At 48.3% G+C, this 19,527-nt stretch overlaps 1 protein-coding gene across 3 annotated transcripts in view; it reads left to right on the top strand.

Annotated features, from left to right (window-relative positions):
- The window catches only part of PCCB (propionyl-CoA carboxylase subunit beta), a 78,027-nt gene extending 58,927 nt beyond the window's left edge, over positions 1 to 19,100 (top strand). For all 3 annotated transcript variants that reach the window (XM_067538790.1, XM_067538789.1, XM_067538792.1), the window contains 4 exons: positions 5,501 to 5,601; positions 17,137 to 17,235; positions 17,479 to 17,572; positions 18,810 to 19,100. In XM_067538790.1, the coding sequence (XP_067394891.1) occupies positions 5,501 to 5,601; positions 17,137 to 17,235; positions 17,479 to 17,572; positions 18,810 to 18,931 (416 nt within the window). In that variant the 3' untranslated portion in view covers positions 18,932 to 19,100. The remainder of the gene's footprint in view (positions 1 to 5,500; positions 5,602 to 17,136; positions 17,236 to 17,478; positions 17,573 to 18,809) is intronic.
- Positions 19,101 to 19,527: the final 427 nt, after the last annotated feature.

Here is a 19,527-nt window from a genome sequence, read left to right as displayed (position 1 = left end):
GGGCAAGCACCGTCGGAAATCGTCCCGGGGAAGGAGATGCTCGGGCTCGAGCAGCTCCTCTCCGCGCCGACACCACTCACGACGGCACCGATACTCGCCGTCGTCATCAGCTTCTAGGAGCAGCTCCCCCAAGACCAGGAGCAAACGCCGCTCCAGCGGATCCGGCTCCAGATCACGCCACCAGGTAGCCCACTCGGCACTGATGCCAGCTCCAGATTGGCCCCAGGGTCCTTGGCAGTGGCCTTATTGGGGCACCTGGGGTACGCAGGTGGGACAGGCGACGGCTTCGCTTCAATCATCTGCGGCGCCGCCACCACCTCCTTCAGCGTCCCACCTGGAGAAGGATCATCCCTCGGATGAGGGATCTGATCCAGAGGAAGGCCCCTCCACAGGGCCCATTCCTCAGTCCTCCTCCTCATCCCCGGACGATGTCACCTCCCAGGGTCGCAAGGGTCCGTGGCCAGATTTCAGAGCTCACCAGGACATGCTCAGAAGAGTTGCAGGCAACCTGGGGTTAGATCTCAAGGAGCTCTCCGAGGAGGAGGATCCCCTATTCGGAGCCTCGGGGATGGTAGGCCCATATAGGGTAGCCCTCCCTATCCACGAGAGGGTGCTCAAGGTGGCCAAATCCCTCTGGCAGACTCCGGCCTCGGTTCCTCCTACTGCCAAGGGAGCCGAGAAGAAGTACTCCGTCCCTGTGGAGGGGGTGGAGTACTTATACATTCATCCTGCACCGTGCTCTCTGGTGGTGGACGCGGTCAACCAGAGAGAGAGACAAGGGGGTCAGGCCAACACCCCAAAGAATAAGGAGGCCAAGAAACTGGACCTCTTCGGCCGGAAGGTCTATACAACGGCGTCTCTGCAGCTGAGGATCGCCAACCATCAGGCGCTCCTAGGGAGGTACAACCTCAACCTATGGTCCTCGCTGCAGAGGCTCGCCGAGGTCCTTCCGCAGGTCCTGCCCCAGGACAAGACCGCGGATTTCATGGCGGTGATAGAGGAAGGGACTGCAGTGGCAGGAGCAGCCCTCAACTCCTCTAGCGACGCGGCGGATGCTGCTAGTCGGGCCATTGCACCGGCCATCACCATGAGGAGGGCCTCGTGGCTCCAGTCTTCAGGTCTGTCCCAGGAAGCCCAGCACACCATCCAGGATCTTCCCTTCGATGGAGCTGGACTTTTGTCGGACAGAACTGACGACAAGCTGCATGCCCTCAAAGATTCGAGGGCCACGCTGCGCTCCCTGGGGATTTACACCCCTCAGGCCTCGAGGCGACAGTCTCGGCCTCAGGCCCAGCGACAGCCTCAACCACCTCCGAGGCAGCCCCCCAGACCCGCTCAACCCAGGAGGGGTCGGGAGAGGTTCCGAGGCCCTAACCACCGTAACCATTCGGGGTCTTCGGTGGGGACCCAAGGCTCGAATAAGGGCCAAAATAATAAAAAATCTTTTTGACGGTGCGCAAGGGGGTGGTACTCTTACTTGTCCCCTGCCTCTCAACCGACCCTTTGCCCACAGATTGTGGCCGTATTACGCCCACTGGCAAAGTGTCACTTCGGACCAATGGGTCCTTGGTATAGTCCGCAGGGGCTATGCCCTACAGCTCACGGCCTTCCCCCCGGACTCCCCTCCGGTCCAGTCCCTCTCCAGGGACCCATCGCACGAGCGCCTCCTCACTCAGGAAGTCTGCTCCCTCCTCCAGCTGGGAGTGGTGGAGGAAGTTCCTCCAGGGGAAAGGGGACAAGGGTTTTACTCCCGGTATTTCTTAAATCCCCAAGGCCAACGGGGGCCTGAGGCCCATTCTAGATCTCCGCCGTCTGAACAAGTTTATCAGACGCATCAAGTTTCGGATGGTCTCCTAGCCTCTATCATTCCTACCCTAGACCCAGGGACTGGTATGCGGCCCTCAATCTCAAGGACGCATATTTTCATATTTCTATCCTACCAGGACACAGAAGGTTCCTAAGGTTCATGGTAGGTGGGGTCCACTACTAATTTACAGCCCTGCCATTTGGTCTTTCGTCTGCCCCCAGGGTGTTTACGAAATGTATGGCAGTGGTGGCAGAGCATCTGCGCCGCAAGGGAGTCTAGATATTCCCATACCTGGACGATTGGCTGATCCGGGGCAGGTCCAGGGCCCATGTCAGGAACAGCCTGGAACACACGTGCGCAGCATGCACTGACCTGGGTCTGCTCATCAATGAGCAGAAGTCCATTCTCACCCCAGTGCAGTGCATAGAGTTCATTGGGGCCACACTAGCTGCCACCCAGGCCAGAGCCTACCTCCCGAGGCCCCGCTTCGAGGCAATGGCTGCCTTGATAGACGATCTTCACAAGTCCCCCACGACGACAGCCAGGCGATGCCTTCAGCTGTTGGGACACATGGCAGCCTGCACGTATGTGGTGCGGTTAGCTCGCCTCAGACTCAGGCCCCTTCAGATGTGGCTAGCCTCAGTGTATGCCCCAATCAGACATCCTCTCAACAGGATAGTCACTTTACCCACCCCAATTACTGGCTTCCCTACTTTGGTGGAAGAACCCGAGGGAGGTGTTGAAGGGAATTCCCTTCAGGGAGGTGGTACCGTCGGTGACTTTGATCACCGACACCTCCGACGTGGGGTGGGGAGCGCACATCACTGGCAACCTCAGCACCCAAGGGCGCTGGTCACCAAGCGAGATGTCCCTGCATATCAATGTCAGGGAACTCAGAGCAGTCCGCCTCGCTTGCAAGGTCTTCCTCCGGTTCCTCCGGGGCAGAGTGGTACAGGTCCTAACGGACAATACGGCAGCCATGTTCTATATGAACAGGGAGGGGGGAGCACACTCCTCGGCCCTGTGCCAGGAGGTCACATTGCTCTGGGACCTGGCAGTGAGGCACGACTTCCACATAGCTGCCTCTCACCTCCCGGGGGTCAGGAACGACGAGGCAGACCGCCTCAGCAGATCGTTCCTCCCCCGGGACGATTGGTCATTACCTCAGGAGGTGGTGAATTCCATCTTCCACAGGTGGGGGGTTCCCCATCTGGACCTGTTCGCATCGGCCTGGAACAGGAAATGCCCGAGGTTCTGCTCACTCCGAGGGCTCGAACCGAGCTCAGTTTCCGATGCGTTCCTGATAGAATGGACGGGGGCCCTCATGTATGCTTTTCCCCCCGTCCCCTAGCTATCCAGAGTCCTCTTGAAAATCAAGAGAGACAAGGCAGACATCATACTGATCGCCCCAGCTTGGCCGAGACAGCACTGGTTCAGCATATTGCTGGACCTGTCCATAGCCACGCCCCTGCCGCTTCCGAGGCGTCACGACCTGCTCTCCCAGGACCAGGGTCGCCTGCTCCACCCGGACCTGGACTCCCTCCACCTGACAGCGTGGAGACTCTGTGGTTAACGGAGGGTCAGAGAACCTGCTCCATTCAGGTGCAGCAGGTCCTGCTTAGCAGCAGGAAACCTTCCACCCAGGTGGTGTACCGAGCCAAATGGAAGCGGTTTACATGTTGGGTTCAGTCCCGGGGTATCCTACCGAGCTCCTCGCCAATACAGGCGATTTTGGAGTACCTCCTACACCTGAAGCTGCAGGGCTTAGCCCTGGCCTCTCTCAGGGTACACCTGGCTGCCATCTCGGCCTTCCACCAGCCGATGGAGGGCAGATCCCTGTTTTCACACCCTATGTCATCTAGGTTCCTTAAGGGGGTGGAGAGGCTATATCCCCAGGTCCGAGACCCGGTGCCTCCCTGGGACTTGAGCCTTGTCCTCGCCATGCTGACAGGACCCCCCCTTCAAGCCCTTGGTGACATGCCCATTGCTCGTACTCTCCTGGAAGGTGTCCTTCCTAGTGGCCATTACATCGGCCAGAAGGGTCTCTGAGATAAGGGCCTTAACCTCAGAGCCTCCCTATATGGTTTTTTACAAAGATAAGGTCCGGCTGAGACCCCACCCGGCCTTCCTACCGAAGGTGGTGTCCCAGTTTCATTATAACCAGGATATCTTCCTCCCTGTGTCTTTTCCCGAACCATACGGCTCGGAGGAGGAGCGGAGATGGCACTCCCTGGATGTCAGACGAGCCTTGGCCTTCTATCTTGAGAGGACCAAGCCCTTCCGGAAGTCGACGCAACTGTTCGTAGCAGTGGCGGATCGGATGAAAGGCTCACCTGTCTCCATCCAGTGCATCTCCACCTGGATCACCACCTGCATCAAAACCTGTTATGAGCAGGCAAAGGTACCGCTTCCAGGGGCTGTAACAGTGCACTCGACCAGGGCCCAGGCCTCATCGGCGGCCTTCCTGGGAAGAGTACCCCTGCAGGACATATGCAGAGCAGCGACCTGGTCATCGGTTCACACCTTTACGTCCCACTACGCCATCGTACAGCAGGCGAGAGAGGACGTGGGGTTTGGCAGAGCTGTCCTGGCAAGGGCAGCGCAACGCTAACTCCTACCCACCTCCAGGTATGGCTATTTAGTCACCTATATGGGAATGGATATGAGCAATCACTCGAAGATAGAAAACAGGGTTACTTACCAGTAACTGTTGTTCTTCGAGATGTGTTGCTCATATCCATTCCACACCCACCCTCCATCCCCGCTGTCGGAGTCGGCAGAGAGAAGGGACTGGGGGCCGGTGGGGTCGGCAGTGCCCTATGTACCGCGACATGGGCGCGGGACTCCAGGGGGCGCCTGAGCCGACCCTACCGGGACTGCTAAGGGCAAAAAAGTTCCGGGAAACTGTGCACGGAGTGCACACACACCTATATGGGAATGGATATGAGCAACACATCTCGAAGAACAACAGTTACTGGTAAGTAACCCTGTTTTTCTTTATGCATGGAGATGTGTAGTTAAGGCACAGATTTTTATTGATCGTTCCTTTTCACTGTAACTCACCAGAGCTGCTGTATCTCTCTGTTTTCTTACCCAAATGAATTGCTATATGCCCATGGAAGCCCAGTATTTGTTTTCAGTTATGGCTTGAGATTGTCTTTGCTGTCTGTATTTGTAATTATTCCCTTGTGTAGGATTCACAGCTCTGGAGAGCTCTATGAGGGAGTGTCTCTTCCTGCTGCTGACCCTGAATGATGGCTTTGAACTGTCCTTGAGTTTGAAGTGGAAAAATGTCCCCTTCTCCATGTCAAAGTATTACGTTTCCAGAAAAGTTAGCAGATAAGGAGGAATTTTTCTCTAATAAATAAATGCAGTGTCTTACTATTCTCAGCTGAAACAAAATTTGCCACCAAATCAGAACCTTTAAACAGTATTTTTATGGTATCATGATGCCAAATAGCTGCTGTTCACCTGTGGCATACATTCATTACATTCTCCATATTAGCTTTCCTCGCCCCATTGTCCAGCACGGACATGTGGATAACACTACTGCACAGTATACACTACTGATGGTGTGCAGCTCTGATCAGTGATAGCAAACCTGCTCACAGCACCTGGAGACAGCTGTCCAGGTGAAGCTATGTTTGTTTGGTAAATTTCTTGAAAAGATTTTTTGGGTCTCGTAATTTCTAGGTACAGCTCAGGAGTATGGTGGAATCATACGTCATGGTGCAAAACTACTGTTTGCCTTTGCAGAAGCAACTGTGCCCAAAATTACTATCATCACCAGAAAGGTAAGGTAGCATTATTTCTTGATGTTTGCCGAGACCTCCGGTTCTGCTAGAAAAAACGGGTGCTAACCTTTCTGTAACTCTTGTTCTTTGAGATATGTTGCACACGTCCATTCCAATGTAGGTGTGTGCGCGCCCCAAGCACAACTGCTGGAATTTTTTCCCTTAGTGATATCTGTTGGGTTGGCTCTAGTGCCCCCTGGTGTCACGCTCTCATAACACTGGTATAAAGGATGCTGCCAACCCTGCTCCCCTTCAGTTTCTTCTTGCCGACCGCCTGCGAGAGAGGGAACGGAGGGTGGGTTTTGGAATGGACATGTGCAACACATCTCGAAGAGTTACAGAAAGATTAGTAACCATTTTTCTTCTTCAAGTGCTTGCATATGGCCATTCCAACGCAGGTGACTCACAAGCATTTGCACTGGAAGTGGGTTTGGAGATTAAGGACAAGCCAACTGTAACACAGCCCAGCCGAAGACAGCATCATCTCTGGCCTGCTGTGTAATGGCATAGTGCGTTGCGAACATGTGAACTGACAAGCAAGATGCCACCCTATAGATGTCCTGAATTGGGACTTGTGCCAAAAAGGTAACGGAGGAGGCTTGAGACCTTGTACATTGAGCTGTTAGATTAGCCAGTGGTGGGATGCTTGTGAGATCATAACATGCTCTGATACATGGGGTAATCCATTACATGATTCTCTGTGTAGAAATGGGGACACTTCATTCTTTCCGCTATCTCTATGAACAGCTGAGTGGATCTGCGAAATGGTTTGGTTCTTTGTATGTAAAGGACAGGGCACACCAAATATCCAATGAATGAAGGCGCTGGTCCTCTCTGTTTGCATGTGACATAGGGTAGAACATTGGCTGCAGTGGAGTTGCAAGATAACTTTTGGAAGGAACAATTGTTGTGGTCACAATTGGACCTTGTCCTTGAAAAAGATCATATACGGAGGTTCTGGAGTGAGGGCTCGTATCTCTGAAACCCACCTGGTTGAAGTGATGGCTACCAGGAAGGCTACTTTCCAGGAGAGTTGTAACAGCAAGCATGTTTCCAGAGGTTCAAACGGAGGTCCCATGAGCTATGACAGGACATGTTTTAGGTTCCACGTAGGGGTGAGATCCCTAACCTGGGAGTACAGCCTCTCCAAATCCTTGTGAAATTGGACCGCTGTGTTGTGTGAAAAGACAGAACGGTTGTTGATCTTAGGATGGAAAGCCACGATAGGTGCTAAATTGACCTTGACTGAGGAAAAGGCTAGACCTTGTTGTCTTAGCTGAATCAGGTAGTCCAGAATGAATTGCAGAGATGACTGCAAGGGCAGGACTTGCTGGGAACATGAGTTCCACTTCGCAAGGTAGGTCACTCTGGTGGATGGCTTTCTACTGCCCATTAGGATCTCCAGACTTGATCTGAGAAATTTGCTCCTCTGGATTCATCCATGGAGCTTTTCCAGGCTGTCAGATGATGAGACACAAGGCTCGACTATCACAACCAACCATGATCCTGAGATATAAAGTGTGGGTGTAGCAGAAGTTGCCTGGGACATGCCAGGGCTATGAGGATGACCCGTGCTTGGTCCCACTTGATCTTCATCAGAACCTTGTGAATCAGCTGGATGGGAGGAAATGCATAGTACAAGTGCCTTGTCCATGGTAACAGGAAAGCATCTAGAAGAGACCCCGAGCTATGACCTCTCAGGAAGCAGAACTGGTGGCATTTCCTGTTGATTCGGGTGGTGAAACACGTCTGTGAGGGGAGCCTACCACCATTGGAAGATGTCCCTCATCATGTCTGGATGGAGAAACCACTTATGGTGAAAGGAGAAAGATCTGCTGAGGCAATCTGCTAGCTAGTTCTGAGTCACGGGAAGATAAGATGCCCCTGGATTGATGGAGTGATTGATACATAGCTCCCACAGGTGGTTTACTTCCTGGCATGGGGTGGTGGGAGGGGAAGAATGGGCCCGGCTCTGCCTGTTTATATAGAACATAGCTGTCATATTGTTCGTGAGGATCAAAATGAATTTACCCATCAGGTGAGATAGAAATGCCTGGCTGGCTAGGCATACTGCTTTGAACTCCCTGACATTGATGTGCAGGGAGAGCTCTTCTTGAGTGCAAAGACCTTGAGTTCTGAGGGACCCCAGGCGGGCCCCCCAGATGAGGGCCAATGCATCGCATATCAAAGACAAGGATGGCTGGGGTTTTGAGAAGGGTACATCTGCATATACTGTGTGGCTATCCAGCCACCATGTCAGTGAGTCAAGGATCTGGACGAGGACTGTGAGCACTGAGTCCAGGTGATGGTGAGAGGGGGAGAGTAGACTGTGGCTAGCCAGGCTTGTAGAGGTCTGAATCATAGTCTTGCGTGTTGCACTATGTATGTGCACGATGCCATGTGACCCAGGAGAGTAGACGCTTCCCCATCGTCGTGATCCGATGACCCTGAAGAGATTTTGTCAGGGACGCAATCAAGAGGAACTGGTCATTCAGAAGTAGAGCCCTTGCTTGCACCGAGTCAGGTGCTGCCTCAGTCCGAGTCAAGTACTGGACATTGAACAGAAGGCCCAATGTGTTGAGGTTGATTGGATGAGATGGATGTTGGCCTCCACTTGAGCCCTAAATTGGCCCTTGACCAGCCAGTCCCTTTTTTCTGAGGAGGGCCCTATTACTGCCATGAACTTTGTAAAAACCTGCGGGGCTGCTGACAGGCCAAACGAGAGTACTGCAAATTGGTCATGATCTTGGTTCACTACAAACCTTAAGAAATGTCTGCGACCAGGAAAAATTCAAGTATGGAAGTAAGCATCCTTTAGATCGAGGGTGGCTTACCAATCCCTGGGATCCAGCAAGGGAATGATAGAAGCCAAGGAGACCATGTGGGACTTGAAGTTCTTGAGATATTGGTTGAGATGTCGCAAGTCTGGAATGAGTCTGAGACCCCCTTTGGCTTTCAGAATTAGGAAGTAGCGAGAATAGAACCCCTTTCCTCTTAAATGAATGGGAATGTCCGCCATGGCTCCCACCCAAAGGAGAAATTGGGCCGCCTCCTCCAATGGGAGCTCATGAGAAGTGTCCCTGAATAGGGACGGCGAAGAGAAGGTGGACAGGAATTGGATAGTGTAACCCAGTTCTGTCATGCTGAGAACCCAGCAGTCTGAGGTGATATGGGTACAGGCATCCAGAAAATAGGAAAGGTGATTTGAAAACGGGGGTAGCTGAATCCAATGCATAGGGGATTGCATTGTCGACCACGAGTGTCTCATCAAAACGAATGCTTTGATAACCCGAGGTGCCTGTAGGCTGACTGTGTAGAGCCTGACAAGGAAGATTGGGGAGGAGGCCTGTGCCTAAATACCCTGTTCCTTATCCTTTGCTGGTCCTGCCTGGTAGTCTGCGGGAAGTAACTGCTCATCTGCTGCGGCCTATACTGCTGCCTTGAACCTGTCAGTGCATAAAGTCCCAGGGATTTCAAGGTTGCCTTGGAGTCCTTAAGGCCTTGCAGCCTATTGTCAGTTTTTTCAGAGAAAAGTGAACATCCCTCGAAAGGGAGGTCCTGAGTGATCTGTTGCACTTCCTGAGGGAGCCCTGAGGACTGCAACCAGGAGCACATACACATTGTAACCACAGTTGTCATTGATCTATCTGCGGCATCCAGGACCCACCTGCAGGGAGGCCCGAGCCATGGTCTTTCCTTCCTCAACTGGGGAGGAAAACTCCTAGTCTTGGGGAAGTAGCTCCTTAAATTGTGTCAGCAGCTCCCACATATTAAAGTCATAGCGCCCACCTGGGCTTGCTGGTTTGCTGTATGGCTCTGAAGGCCCCCTGACGAGAATGCCTTCCACCTGAAGAGGTCCAGCTTCTTAGGGTCCTTTGCCTTAGGTGTAGGACCCAGCATCCTTTGTCAATCCCGTTTGCTGGCCAACGCAAACACTAATGACCCAGGGGGAATGGGAGGGGTGCGCGAAAAAAGAAATATGTATCTCTTGGCAGGGACAAAGTATTTTCGCTCTGTGCACTTTGCCATCAGTGGGAGGGAGGCAGGGTTTTGCCACAGGGCATTAATTGGATCCATGATGTCATCATGCAGCAGTAGAGCCACTCTAGATAGGCCGTTGGCAAGAGAATGTCCAGGAGGCAGCGTGTCATCTCCTTGACCATTTCCGCTTGGACCCTAGGTTCGAAGCTACCCGTTTCAATAGGTCCTAGTAAGCCATATGGTCGTCTGAAGGTGGAGGGGTCCTGGGTGCCACCATGGCCTCATCCAGAGAGGAAGAAGAGGAGGCTAATATTGGACAGGGAGCCTCCGTTTGGTTCCTCAGCACCCACGGTAATATGCAGGGCTTGGTACTGGAGTTTGGTTCCAGAATATCTCTGCGTAGTACCGAGGCTACCCTGGCTTCTGAGATGACTGAGTAGGATCACCTTGAAGAGAGACCCTGAGGTAGGGGAACCCCTCACGCATAGGCACCAACTTCATAGGGGCTGAGGCACCGACAGGGAAAAACAGTGGGTGCTCAGCACCCACCAGGTAGCCACCTGCCTGGGTCAGAATGATAGCTTTAGCAGGCAGCTAGCAACTCTTTCACACAGGCAGCTGCAGATTCTGTTTGGCTCCTCCCACCTGCCTATCAGCTGTTGGTTGCACCCATTAGTTGTTAATTGGTTTAATGTGTTTTACAGGTGCCTCCCTGCTCCCGCAGGAGCTGAGTCACTGAATCACAGCACAGCCCCCTGGGACTGCTGCTCCAGCCAGGGGCGCTGAGGGGGACCAACTCCCAAGTCATGTCCTGCCCCCCTTGGCACTGTTTAACAGAAAAATAAAAGTTTTAGGGACAGGGTTAGATGTGGTCACCCTAGGTCAGCAGCACGCAGGGACAGCCAGCCCCTGCTGCTGCTCACCGGGAGTTACACACTAGGCCACCCCACACCTCTTTCCAAACTCCTCCCCTCGTACCTGCATGAATGTGCCTCGTGGGCAGACAGCGTGTGTGGCTGCAGCCTGTAGCTTCCCCCATAGCACTCTCCCAGGCTCCCAGCCAGGCTCCAGGTCTGACTCCAGGCAGCAGGTAAGTCCCGGCAGAGGGAATTTAACTACTAGGCTAGGACTAGGAGGGTGAGTGTACAGTGTTGGCTAATGTGGTATCACTGGAAAATTGGGCACCAGCTGGCAGCCCCCAGCAGCAGACATCCAGGAATGGGTATGGGGAACTAAGCCACAGCCCCCGGGCACCCCCAACAGAAGCCAGGAGGGTGGGGGGGGGGACGCCTCACTGGCTGCCGCCACCTGAAGAAGCCAAGGGGGGGAAGTTGGACCCAACCCCCTGGCCCCAGCAGAAGCTGAGAGGGGGGCAGCTAAGCCCCGGCCTCTGGCAGAAGACAGGTAGGTGAGGGAAAAGCCCCATGGGGAAACGCTGTGGGCAGGGAGCCAGACCAGACCACTGGCCCCAGCACCCACCGGCAAAACCAAAAGTCAGCACCTATGCCCTTACGGATTCCCAAAGGGTCACTACTTGGTGGGTGGGCCCCATGGATATTGTGAAGGGAAAACAAAATGGGGTCTCTGTTTTTGCTGAGAACTGATTTTAGAAATGGCTGTAAAAAGCCTGAGATAGAAAATGCTTTTTTAGCAGTTATTTAATCTTAGAATGTTTTGAAGTAATGAAATAGTTAAGAGGTCTAGACGCTAGTAGAGATGGAATGCAGAGAAAGACCTTGTAACTTAGATAAGGAACGTTGCAAGTATTCAGTTACAAAATTCCTAGATAATACTTTTTAGTATGTATGACCATGGAAACTGTGACATGTAAAAACTTGTTTATACCACCCTATAAATACGGTCTGTTTTTTGGAAGCAGGTGTCATTCTTTATATTTGAAGGGATCACCTTCTTTACGTAAAGAATAAACTTTGACTTTGCTAAATCTGTTGTTTGGCTATTTCAGGACGATCCACTGAGCAAGAGAACTTGTAAGTAAGGACCCCTGAGTTCGGGTTCTTCCACAAAATGAAAGTCAGGTGCCCAGGGGTACCAAAGAACTCGGTGCTGAGGTGGAAGGAGAATGGCCTAGGGACCAGTGGGGTCGGCTGCAGTGGTGGGTGGAATACAATCCCACTCATGAGTCCGATGATGACAAACCGCACTGCGGAAACAAGGGTGGTGCAGTGCCACTCAATACCAGAGAGGGTTGCCAAAGAGATCTTACAGCTCTCAATGAGAGTTTTCCCTTGGAAAGCTGTTGCCGTACCAGACAAGGAGCTGGTGGCTGTTTTCTTCCTCTTGGGGGCACTATCAGTGCTGGGTCCTGACCCTCAAGGGAACCCAGTACCAGCAGGGTTAAAAGGTCCCTTGCTGCAGCAAAGGCTTCGGGAATTGACAGCACCACAAATTTGACCCTGAGGAGATGTCATAAGATGCTGCGGAGCCGTGGGTGCAGGCACCTGACAATGAGGCACCGGGGACAAAGAGCGGCCTGGTACGGATCTTGCTCTCTCCCTGTCTCCCTTGTCCTTCGGCATCGGAGACTGCTCCTCTTCTGGTACTTGTAGTGTTTCTTCTTGGGCACTGTGAAAGATGATTGGTGCTGAGAGACCTAGGTTAATGGAGGTGCACTCTGCACCGAGGCTGAGGTATTCAGTGCCGAGTCCGAGCGCAGCTCCAAGGTCAGTCTTAGGGCTACCTCCATGAGGAGGACCTTCAATCGAACAGCTTGTTCCTTCTGGGTCCAGTGTCTGAAGTCCTTGCAAATTTGGCAGCAGTCTTTCCTATGAGCTTCCACTAAGCACTTGAGGCAGCTCGAGTGCGGGTTGCTCAAAGGCACAGACTTACTGCATGAGGCACAAGTCTTGAATCTCGGTGACTGGGGCATGCCTCAGCATCGGGACGGTGGACAACCCCACTATTTAATGCAGGAGGAGCCAAAACTATCTAGAACTACTAAAAACTACGCTAACTACTATAACTGTTTACACTAAGACGGATAGAAAAACTACTGAGAGAAGGAGTTTCCTCGGCAATGAGGGTTCCAGCAACCGTCATGGATGGTAAGAAGGAAATGAAGGGGAGCGGGGTTGGCAGGGTGCTTTATACCGGCGCTATGAATACACAATACCAGGGTGTGCTAGAGCTGACCCATTGTATACCTCTAAGGGAAATAATTCCAGCAACTGTGCTCGGGGCACGCACACACCTACATTGGAATGGATGTGTGCAAGCACTCGAAGAAGTAATGTTATTCAGCGTAGACTTCCTTCTGGTCTCCTGTTTCGTCTCTCATAAGGCTGCTTTCTTTCAGCTTTCAAGCATCTTATGTCTCTACTCGCCTGTCATAATATTGCTACAACTCTTCCATGGCCTTTGCTGCTAAGAGCCTTCAATATATCTGCTCTCACCTTCATTTTTTCACTTGGATCTCTTGCAGACAAGCTTTTGTCCCCTCCACATCACTGAACTTCTCTCACTAAGGGCACAAATGACCTAACTCTAGCCAGATCCAGATTTAGCATTCTCTGAACTTTTTTCTATTTTAGACAATAGAGTCCTTTTACTGCCTCTTCTCCTGGAGCTGTGGTGAGTCTGTGTTCTTCCTTCCTTCCTTCTCTGCTGCTCTATCATCTCCTTACATGGCTGCTCCTCTCCCTTACACTTTTCACTCTCCCTCAAATCTTGGTCTTCAATACCCTTCCCTTCTCCTCCTATCTATCTATTCTTTCTGTTACCCATCACACTAATAGATGCTTTCTAAATGCAAGCTCTGCATACTTTACCTGCTCTCAGGGGTTCAGCTACCATCTTTTTGCTCTTCCTTCTCCATTCAGCCTCACCTCTTCAACTGCTTATTAGACACACCTCCAACTCAACGTGGCAAAAAGTGAACTTTTGATCTTTTTCCCCTACTCCCCGCTTTTTCTATCATTGTCCAAAATTGCAGAATCCTCCTTGTCTCCTAAACTTGCCACCCTGCTATCATTTTGACTCCTCCCTGTAGCATAATATGTTCACCAAATTCTGCTGCTGCTGCTTTCTATCTAATCTCTCCCTCTTCCTTCTCTGTCCATATCACTAAGAACCTGCTCCTTGATGCCCTTCCGAGCTTCGTTGGGAGGTGTATGCTCTGACTTATGGATCCCAGAATGTTCAGAGCTGTGTAACCATGAGAGTGTGTGCATATGGGGCCCAATGTTCTAAATCATGACTGTTACCTCTTTGTGTGTGCCATCACAAGTGGTCTTGGGACCCAAACCAATTCCTCTTTTCCTTTCTCTTGTGCAATTCTACTTCAACTGAAACTTTGTGTGTGTGTGTGTTGTAATTCACCATCAGTAGTAAAAAGAAAAAATAAAGTTTGGTTGGTTGGTTCCTGATTGCTTGTAGTGGCAGACAAAATTAAATACCCAGTCTTTAAATTGTGGGCCTTGTGGAGTAAAAATGCCTTCCTTCTCACATACTGGCACTGTCTGTGTGTTTGGCATCCCTGTGAGCCTCTGTTGCCTGTGCAATATTTGCTTTTAGAATAAGGAATAGCAGAGATTGCTTTAGCTGCTCACCCTGTGGAAACTGCATTGCAACACTGAGACATCTTTTGGTCCAGCTCCCAATGAAAAATCTGAATAATTGGATCAGGGAATACCAAGAGTCCATGGAAGTACTGTTCTGTTATCATCTGAAGATAGGTTCCTCCAAGAAGACAGATCAAGAAAAACTTAAGAAGATGATTGAGTTCTCAGATCATGTCTTTGCAGTACTGTGCAGATTCTGCATGCAGCTGGCTTCTCTTTGATCCTGTCACAATTCAGAATCATAAGGATAGAGCTGAGTGGTTTAGATCTTAACAGGCCTGTGAGAATGAGTCTGCAGGAGAAGAAAAGCAACCTTGACACCGTGGGGAGAAAATGTGTATACCATGAGGACAGCTACTAACTAAGCCATGATGGAACAGAAGGATTGCCAAAAAAAATAAAGAACAGAAGCAGGAAGCCTGTCAAAAATCATTGGAGTCATTGGATGATCGCGGTGCTAAAGAAGCACGCAAGTAAGATAAGGCCATTGCAGAGAAGCTAAATTAATTCTTTTCATCAAGCTTCAGTGCACAGGACATGAGGGAGGTTCCCTCATCTGAGCCATTCTTTGTAGGTGACAGATTGAGGAATTCCCAGATCGAGATGTCAGTAGAGGAGATTCTGGAACAAATAGATAAATTAAACAGTAATAAGTCACCAGGACCAGATGGTATTTCTCCAAGAGTTCTGAAGGAACTCAAATATGGAATTGCAGAACTACTAACTATGGTATGTAACCTATCATCAGCTTCTGTGCAGGATGACTGGAGGGATAACTAATATGATACAAATTTTTTAAAAAGGCTCCAGAAGCGATCTTGGCAATTACAGGCTGGTAAGCCTAATTTCAGAACCCAGCAAATTGGTTGAAACTGTAGTAAAGAACAGAATTATCAGACATGTAGATAAACACGATGTGTGGGTTTTGAAAAGGGAAATCATGCCTCATCACTCTTAGAATTCTTTGTGGGAATCAACAAACACATGGCGAAGAGTGATCCAGTGGATGTAGTGTACTTGGACTTTCAGAAAGTCTTTGACAAGGTCCCTCACCAGAGCTCTTAAGCAAAGAAGACAGTTCTAGGATAAGAAGGAAAGTCCTCTCATGGATCAGTAACTGGATAAAACACAGGAAATAAAGGGTAGGATAAAATGGTCAATTTTCAGAATGGAGAGACGTGAGTACTGATGTCCCTCAGGGATCTGTACTGGAACCAGTGCTGTTCAACATATTCATAAATGATCTGGAAAAAGGGGTAAACAGATAATACAAAATTACTCAAGACAGTTAAGTCCAAAGCAGACTGCAAAGAGTTACAAAAGGATCTCACAAAACTCGGTGACTGAGCAACAAAATGGCAGATGAAATTCAGTGTTGATAAATGCAAAGTAATGCACGTTGAAAACATACTCTCAACTATAGACATGCAAAATGATCGGATCTAAGTTAGCTGTTATCATTCAAGAAAGAGATCTTACAGTCATTGTGGATAGTCCTCTGGAAACATCTGCCCAATTGCAGCAACAATCAAAAAAGCTAGCAGAATGTAAGGAACCACTAGAAAAGGGATCAATAATGAGACAGAAAAGATCATAATGCCACTATGTAAATCCATGGTACATCCACAGCTTGAATACCGCATGCTGTTCTGATTGCCCCATCTCAAAAAAGATGTATTTGAATTGGAAAAGGTAGAGAAAAGGGCAACAAAAATTATTAAGGGTTTGGAACAGCTTCCATAAGAGGAGAGATTTAAAAGACTGGGACTTTTCAGCATGGAAAAAGAGATGACTAAGGAGGGATAGGATAGAGGTCTATAAAATCATGAATCATGTAGAGAAAGTTAATACGGGAGTGTTATTTACCTCTTCAGATAACACAAGAGCCAAGGGTCACCCAATGAAATTAATAGGCAGCAGGTTTAAAACAAACAAAAGGAAGTACTTCTTCATACAGTGCACAATCAGCCTATGAAACGCATTGCTGGGGAATGTTATGAAGGCCAAAAGAATAACTGGGTTTTAAAAAAAAAAACTAGGTAAGTTCATGGAGGATGGGTCCATCAGTGGCTATTAGCCAAGATGGCCATGGATGCAACCCCATGTTCTGGGTGTCCCTAGCCTCTGACTGCCAGAAGCTGGGAGTGGACAACAGGGGATGGGTCACTCAGTGATTGCCTGTTCTGTTCATGCCCTCTGAAGCAGTCCACTGTCACAAGACAGGATACTGGGCTATATCGACCATTGGTCTGATCCAGGCCGTTCTTATTGGTGCAAATTCATTATTTTATGGTTTGGCAACACATTTTTATGTAAATATCTGAACTCTTAAGATAATGACTTGATTTTCTTTTTTATGTTCATCATTGATTACACTCCTGGCACCAGTAATACAGTAATAAAGATGTTAAAACTGGAGGACTTTATTCTGCACTTATTGGTTATTTGGTAGAACCATAAAGATGAGGATAGTATCACTGAATTCTAAACAGGTTCAATTTTCTTTTCTTACTCTGGTTCAGTTTTGCTCAGAAGTACCATTCCCAACCTACAATAACAACCGATTTACCATTTTCAAAAGGTCTTTCTAAGTCGAGACCAGCAGGGTGTATTACAGCACTACTGTACATCCAATACATTAACCCTTTCATGATAAAGAAGGAGGAGCCCTTTGTGATGGACATATGTTTATAAAAGCAGATAATAAAAGTAGTACTTTCATGTTTCAGGTTTAGACACCTCCATTATCCCACTTTACTGTAGTGCTTTTATTAGGTAGAGGTTACCCTTGACACAGACTTCCTGCCAAGTTTGGGGCCAAGTTATGCCAGTGCTGAGCAGTTGCTCTTGAAATGGCCCGACTTGAGCTCTCTTCAGGGCATCCTTGTCTCTGGAATGTTAGTACTTCCAGAAAGGATTTTGTTCATTGCTGATGTGCACTTGTCTGATACTTATGACTTCCTGTCTGTTCCAGGCTTATGGGGGTGCGTATGATGTGATGAGTTCGAAGCATTTACGGGGAGATGTTAACTACGCATGGCCTACAGCAGAGGTTGCAGTAATGGGTGCAAAGGTAAATGCAGGCTGTTTCACTTCTGACTTCCAGCAACCATAACCATCTCTGAAAAATCATTGAGGTGGCCTGCTGAGATGAAGATAACTATGATTTTTCTCCAAAGTATTTTACTGGTTTATAGCACAACTTTTATTTTCATGCTTTCAGATATTAAATTCTAGGCCTTAAATAAAAAGCTTTCTTTCATAATGCATTAGTTATTTCAGTCAAGTTTCAGGACATGTTTATATGTCTTTCTAGGGTGCTGTCCAGATCATTTTCAGAGGAAAAGAGGCACATGCAGAGGCAGAATATGTGAATAAGTTTGCAAATCCCTTCCCTGCGGCGGTCAGAGGTATGGTTACCTAGAACTTTGTTTTTTGAGTTCCTTTCTTGAATTCCGTGGTTGAAGTTCTTTCGCTTGTGTGGTCTGTGGTCATTGGCTAGCACTTTGATCAAATGTTAGGTTATTCACAAAAGGCATTGTAAAGATAAGGGATATAAGAATAAAAGTGGCACTAATCATAATTTGGAAATTATTCAAATACTCTTAATTTATTTGTTTTTTCCAAATTTCAGCTACAAAACAACACATCTGAAGGGCTTCTAATACAATTTCATTGAGGCACTGGTGAGATATAGGACACTGGGCCATGTCTGAGGTGCTGATAAGCATATTGAAAATGTTCTAAATGTGAGAGATATTTCTAAACATGGAAGGCTCTGACAGCCTGAGTGGAGTAATTCCTTGTTTTTAAAAGTTTATTTCAAGTTTAACTGTAAGTGCGGTTCTACTCTGAAAAGTGAGTGTGTAGAGATGGCCCCCTCTTAATCAGTGATCAGCTCTCCATGTATTTCAGTTACATCTGCTTACTCTACTGATCAGTACTTTAATTTGTACTACATTGTAATCCTGTCAGGAACACAGCATGGTAGCATGGACAGCAAGATGGATTGTTTTATGGCGGGTGGATTATCAACAGAATTGTTCACTGTTTTCACTGCAGTGTTTATTGTTGGACTTGAGACAGGGAAAAAACTCAGAATTTTTCTATCAGATACCAGGTAGAATTTGCAGAATTGAGTTAGAAAATACATCTTGTTATTTGTAAAGTAAGCTGATTTGATTTGAACTGGAAGAGATTACTTACATCTGACGAAGTGGGTTACAACCCACAAAAGCTTATGCCTGCAGAAATTAAATTTGTTAGTCTTTAAAGTGCTACAGGACTCTCATTGTTTTTGCTATAAATATAGAATTTCTCAAAGATATTTACAGTTATTCCCAAATTGAGCCCCACTATAAGTCTAAATTTCGTGGCTTTTTAATGTTAATTTATTTGATGATAAAGTTTATGCAAGGCTTTTTAAGTTATTGAAACATATTATTAAGTTTAACTTCAGTTTAATCCAAATGCTTCTCTTGCAAGTTAATTTTTAACTTAACAGTTGCATGCCGTTCTCTAGTACATGAATTGTTTAGTGACAGCATAGTTTTGATGTTGCAAAGTAATTACAACCAGATATGTTATGGTTGGGAGGCAAAAGTGTGTATATGTGTGGGTGTAATTTGTTTTTGGTAAATTAAACAGGATTTGTTGATGATATCATTGAACCTTCTACCACTCGAATCCGCATTTGTCGTGATCTGGAAGTGCTGGCTAGCAAAACGCAATCCAATCCCTGGAAGAAGCATGCGAACATGCCACTGTGAATATGATGAAGAATTGGCTGCAAAATGAAATCACTTTTGAGACTTGGGGAAGTGTTCTGAATACATATATTCCTTTGTTAAAGTGGAGAACTTGAACTTAGCGCCATGAACATTTCTTTTAATTTTAATTTGATTAAGTATTATATGGCAATAAATTTGAGAGAATGCGTATGGTTTTATTTGGTATTACATCATTATTTGTAATGAACAGATTATTTCTTCAGTCAACAGTTCTGAAATTGCTTCCCCCTTAGATGTCATGTGTTCAGATGGATCCCAAAACCTCAGGGTCTGATCTTCTGGGATGGAGACAGGGAAGGAATGTCCCTTGAGTCCAGTGGCTCTAAGGGTTGTTTGCAATAGACTGAAAAAGCTCCAACAGAAAATCATGCCTTTGGATCCAGTCAGACCTTGGTGTAGTTGAGATTTGGGAAGGATACATCCTCTCTGGATCCTGGCCTGTTGGTTCCATCCCTGCATTACAGCACCATCAGGCTTCTCCCTCTGAAGGTGCTAATGGTATGGGGTTCTGGTGGTAGAGCTCTTGAAGCACGGGGAAACATCCTGAATGCAGAGTCCTGAGGAGTTTGCTCTTG

This window comes from Emydura macquarii, unplaced genomic scaffold (genome assembly GCF_026122565.2).
Source record: "Emydura macquarii macquarii isolate MOO-44397 ecotype Brisbane River unplaced genomic scaffold, CSIRO-AGI_Emac_v2 contig_499, whole genome shotgun sequence".
NCBI lineage: Eukaryota > Metazoa > Chordata > Testudines > Chelidae > Emydura > Emydura macquarii.
This window is presented reverse-complemented; position numbering and strand designations above follow the sequence as displayed.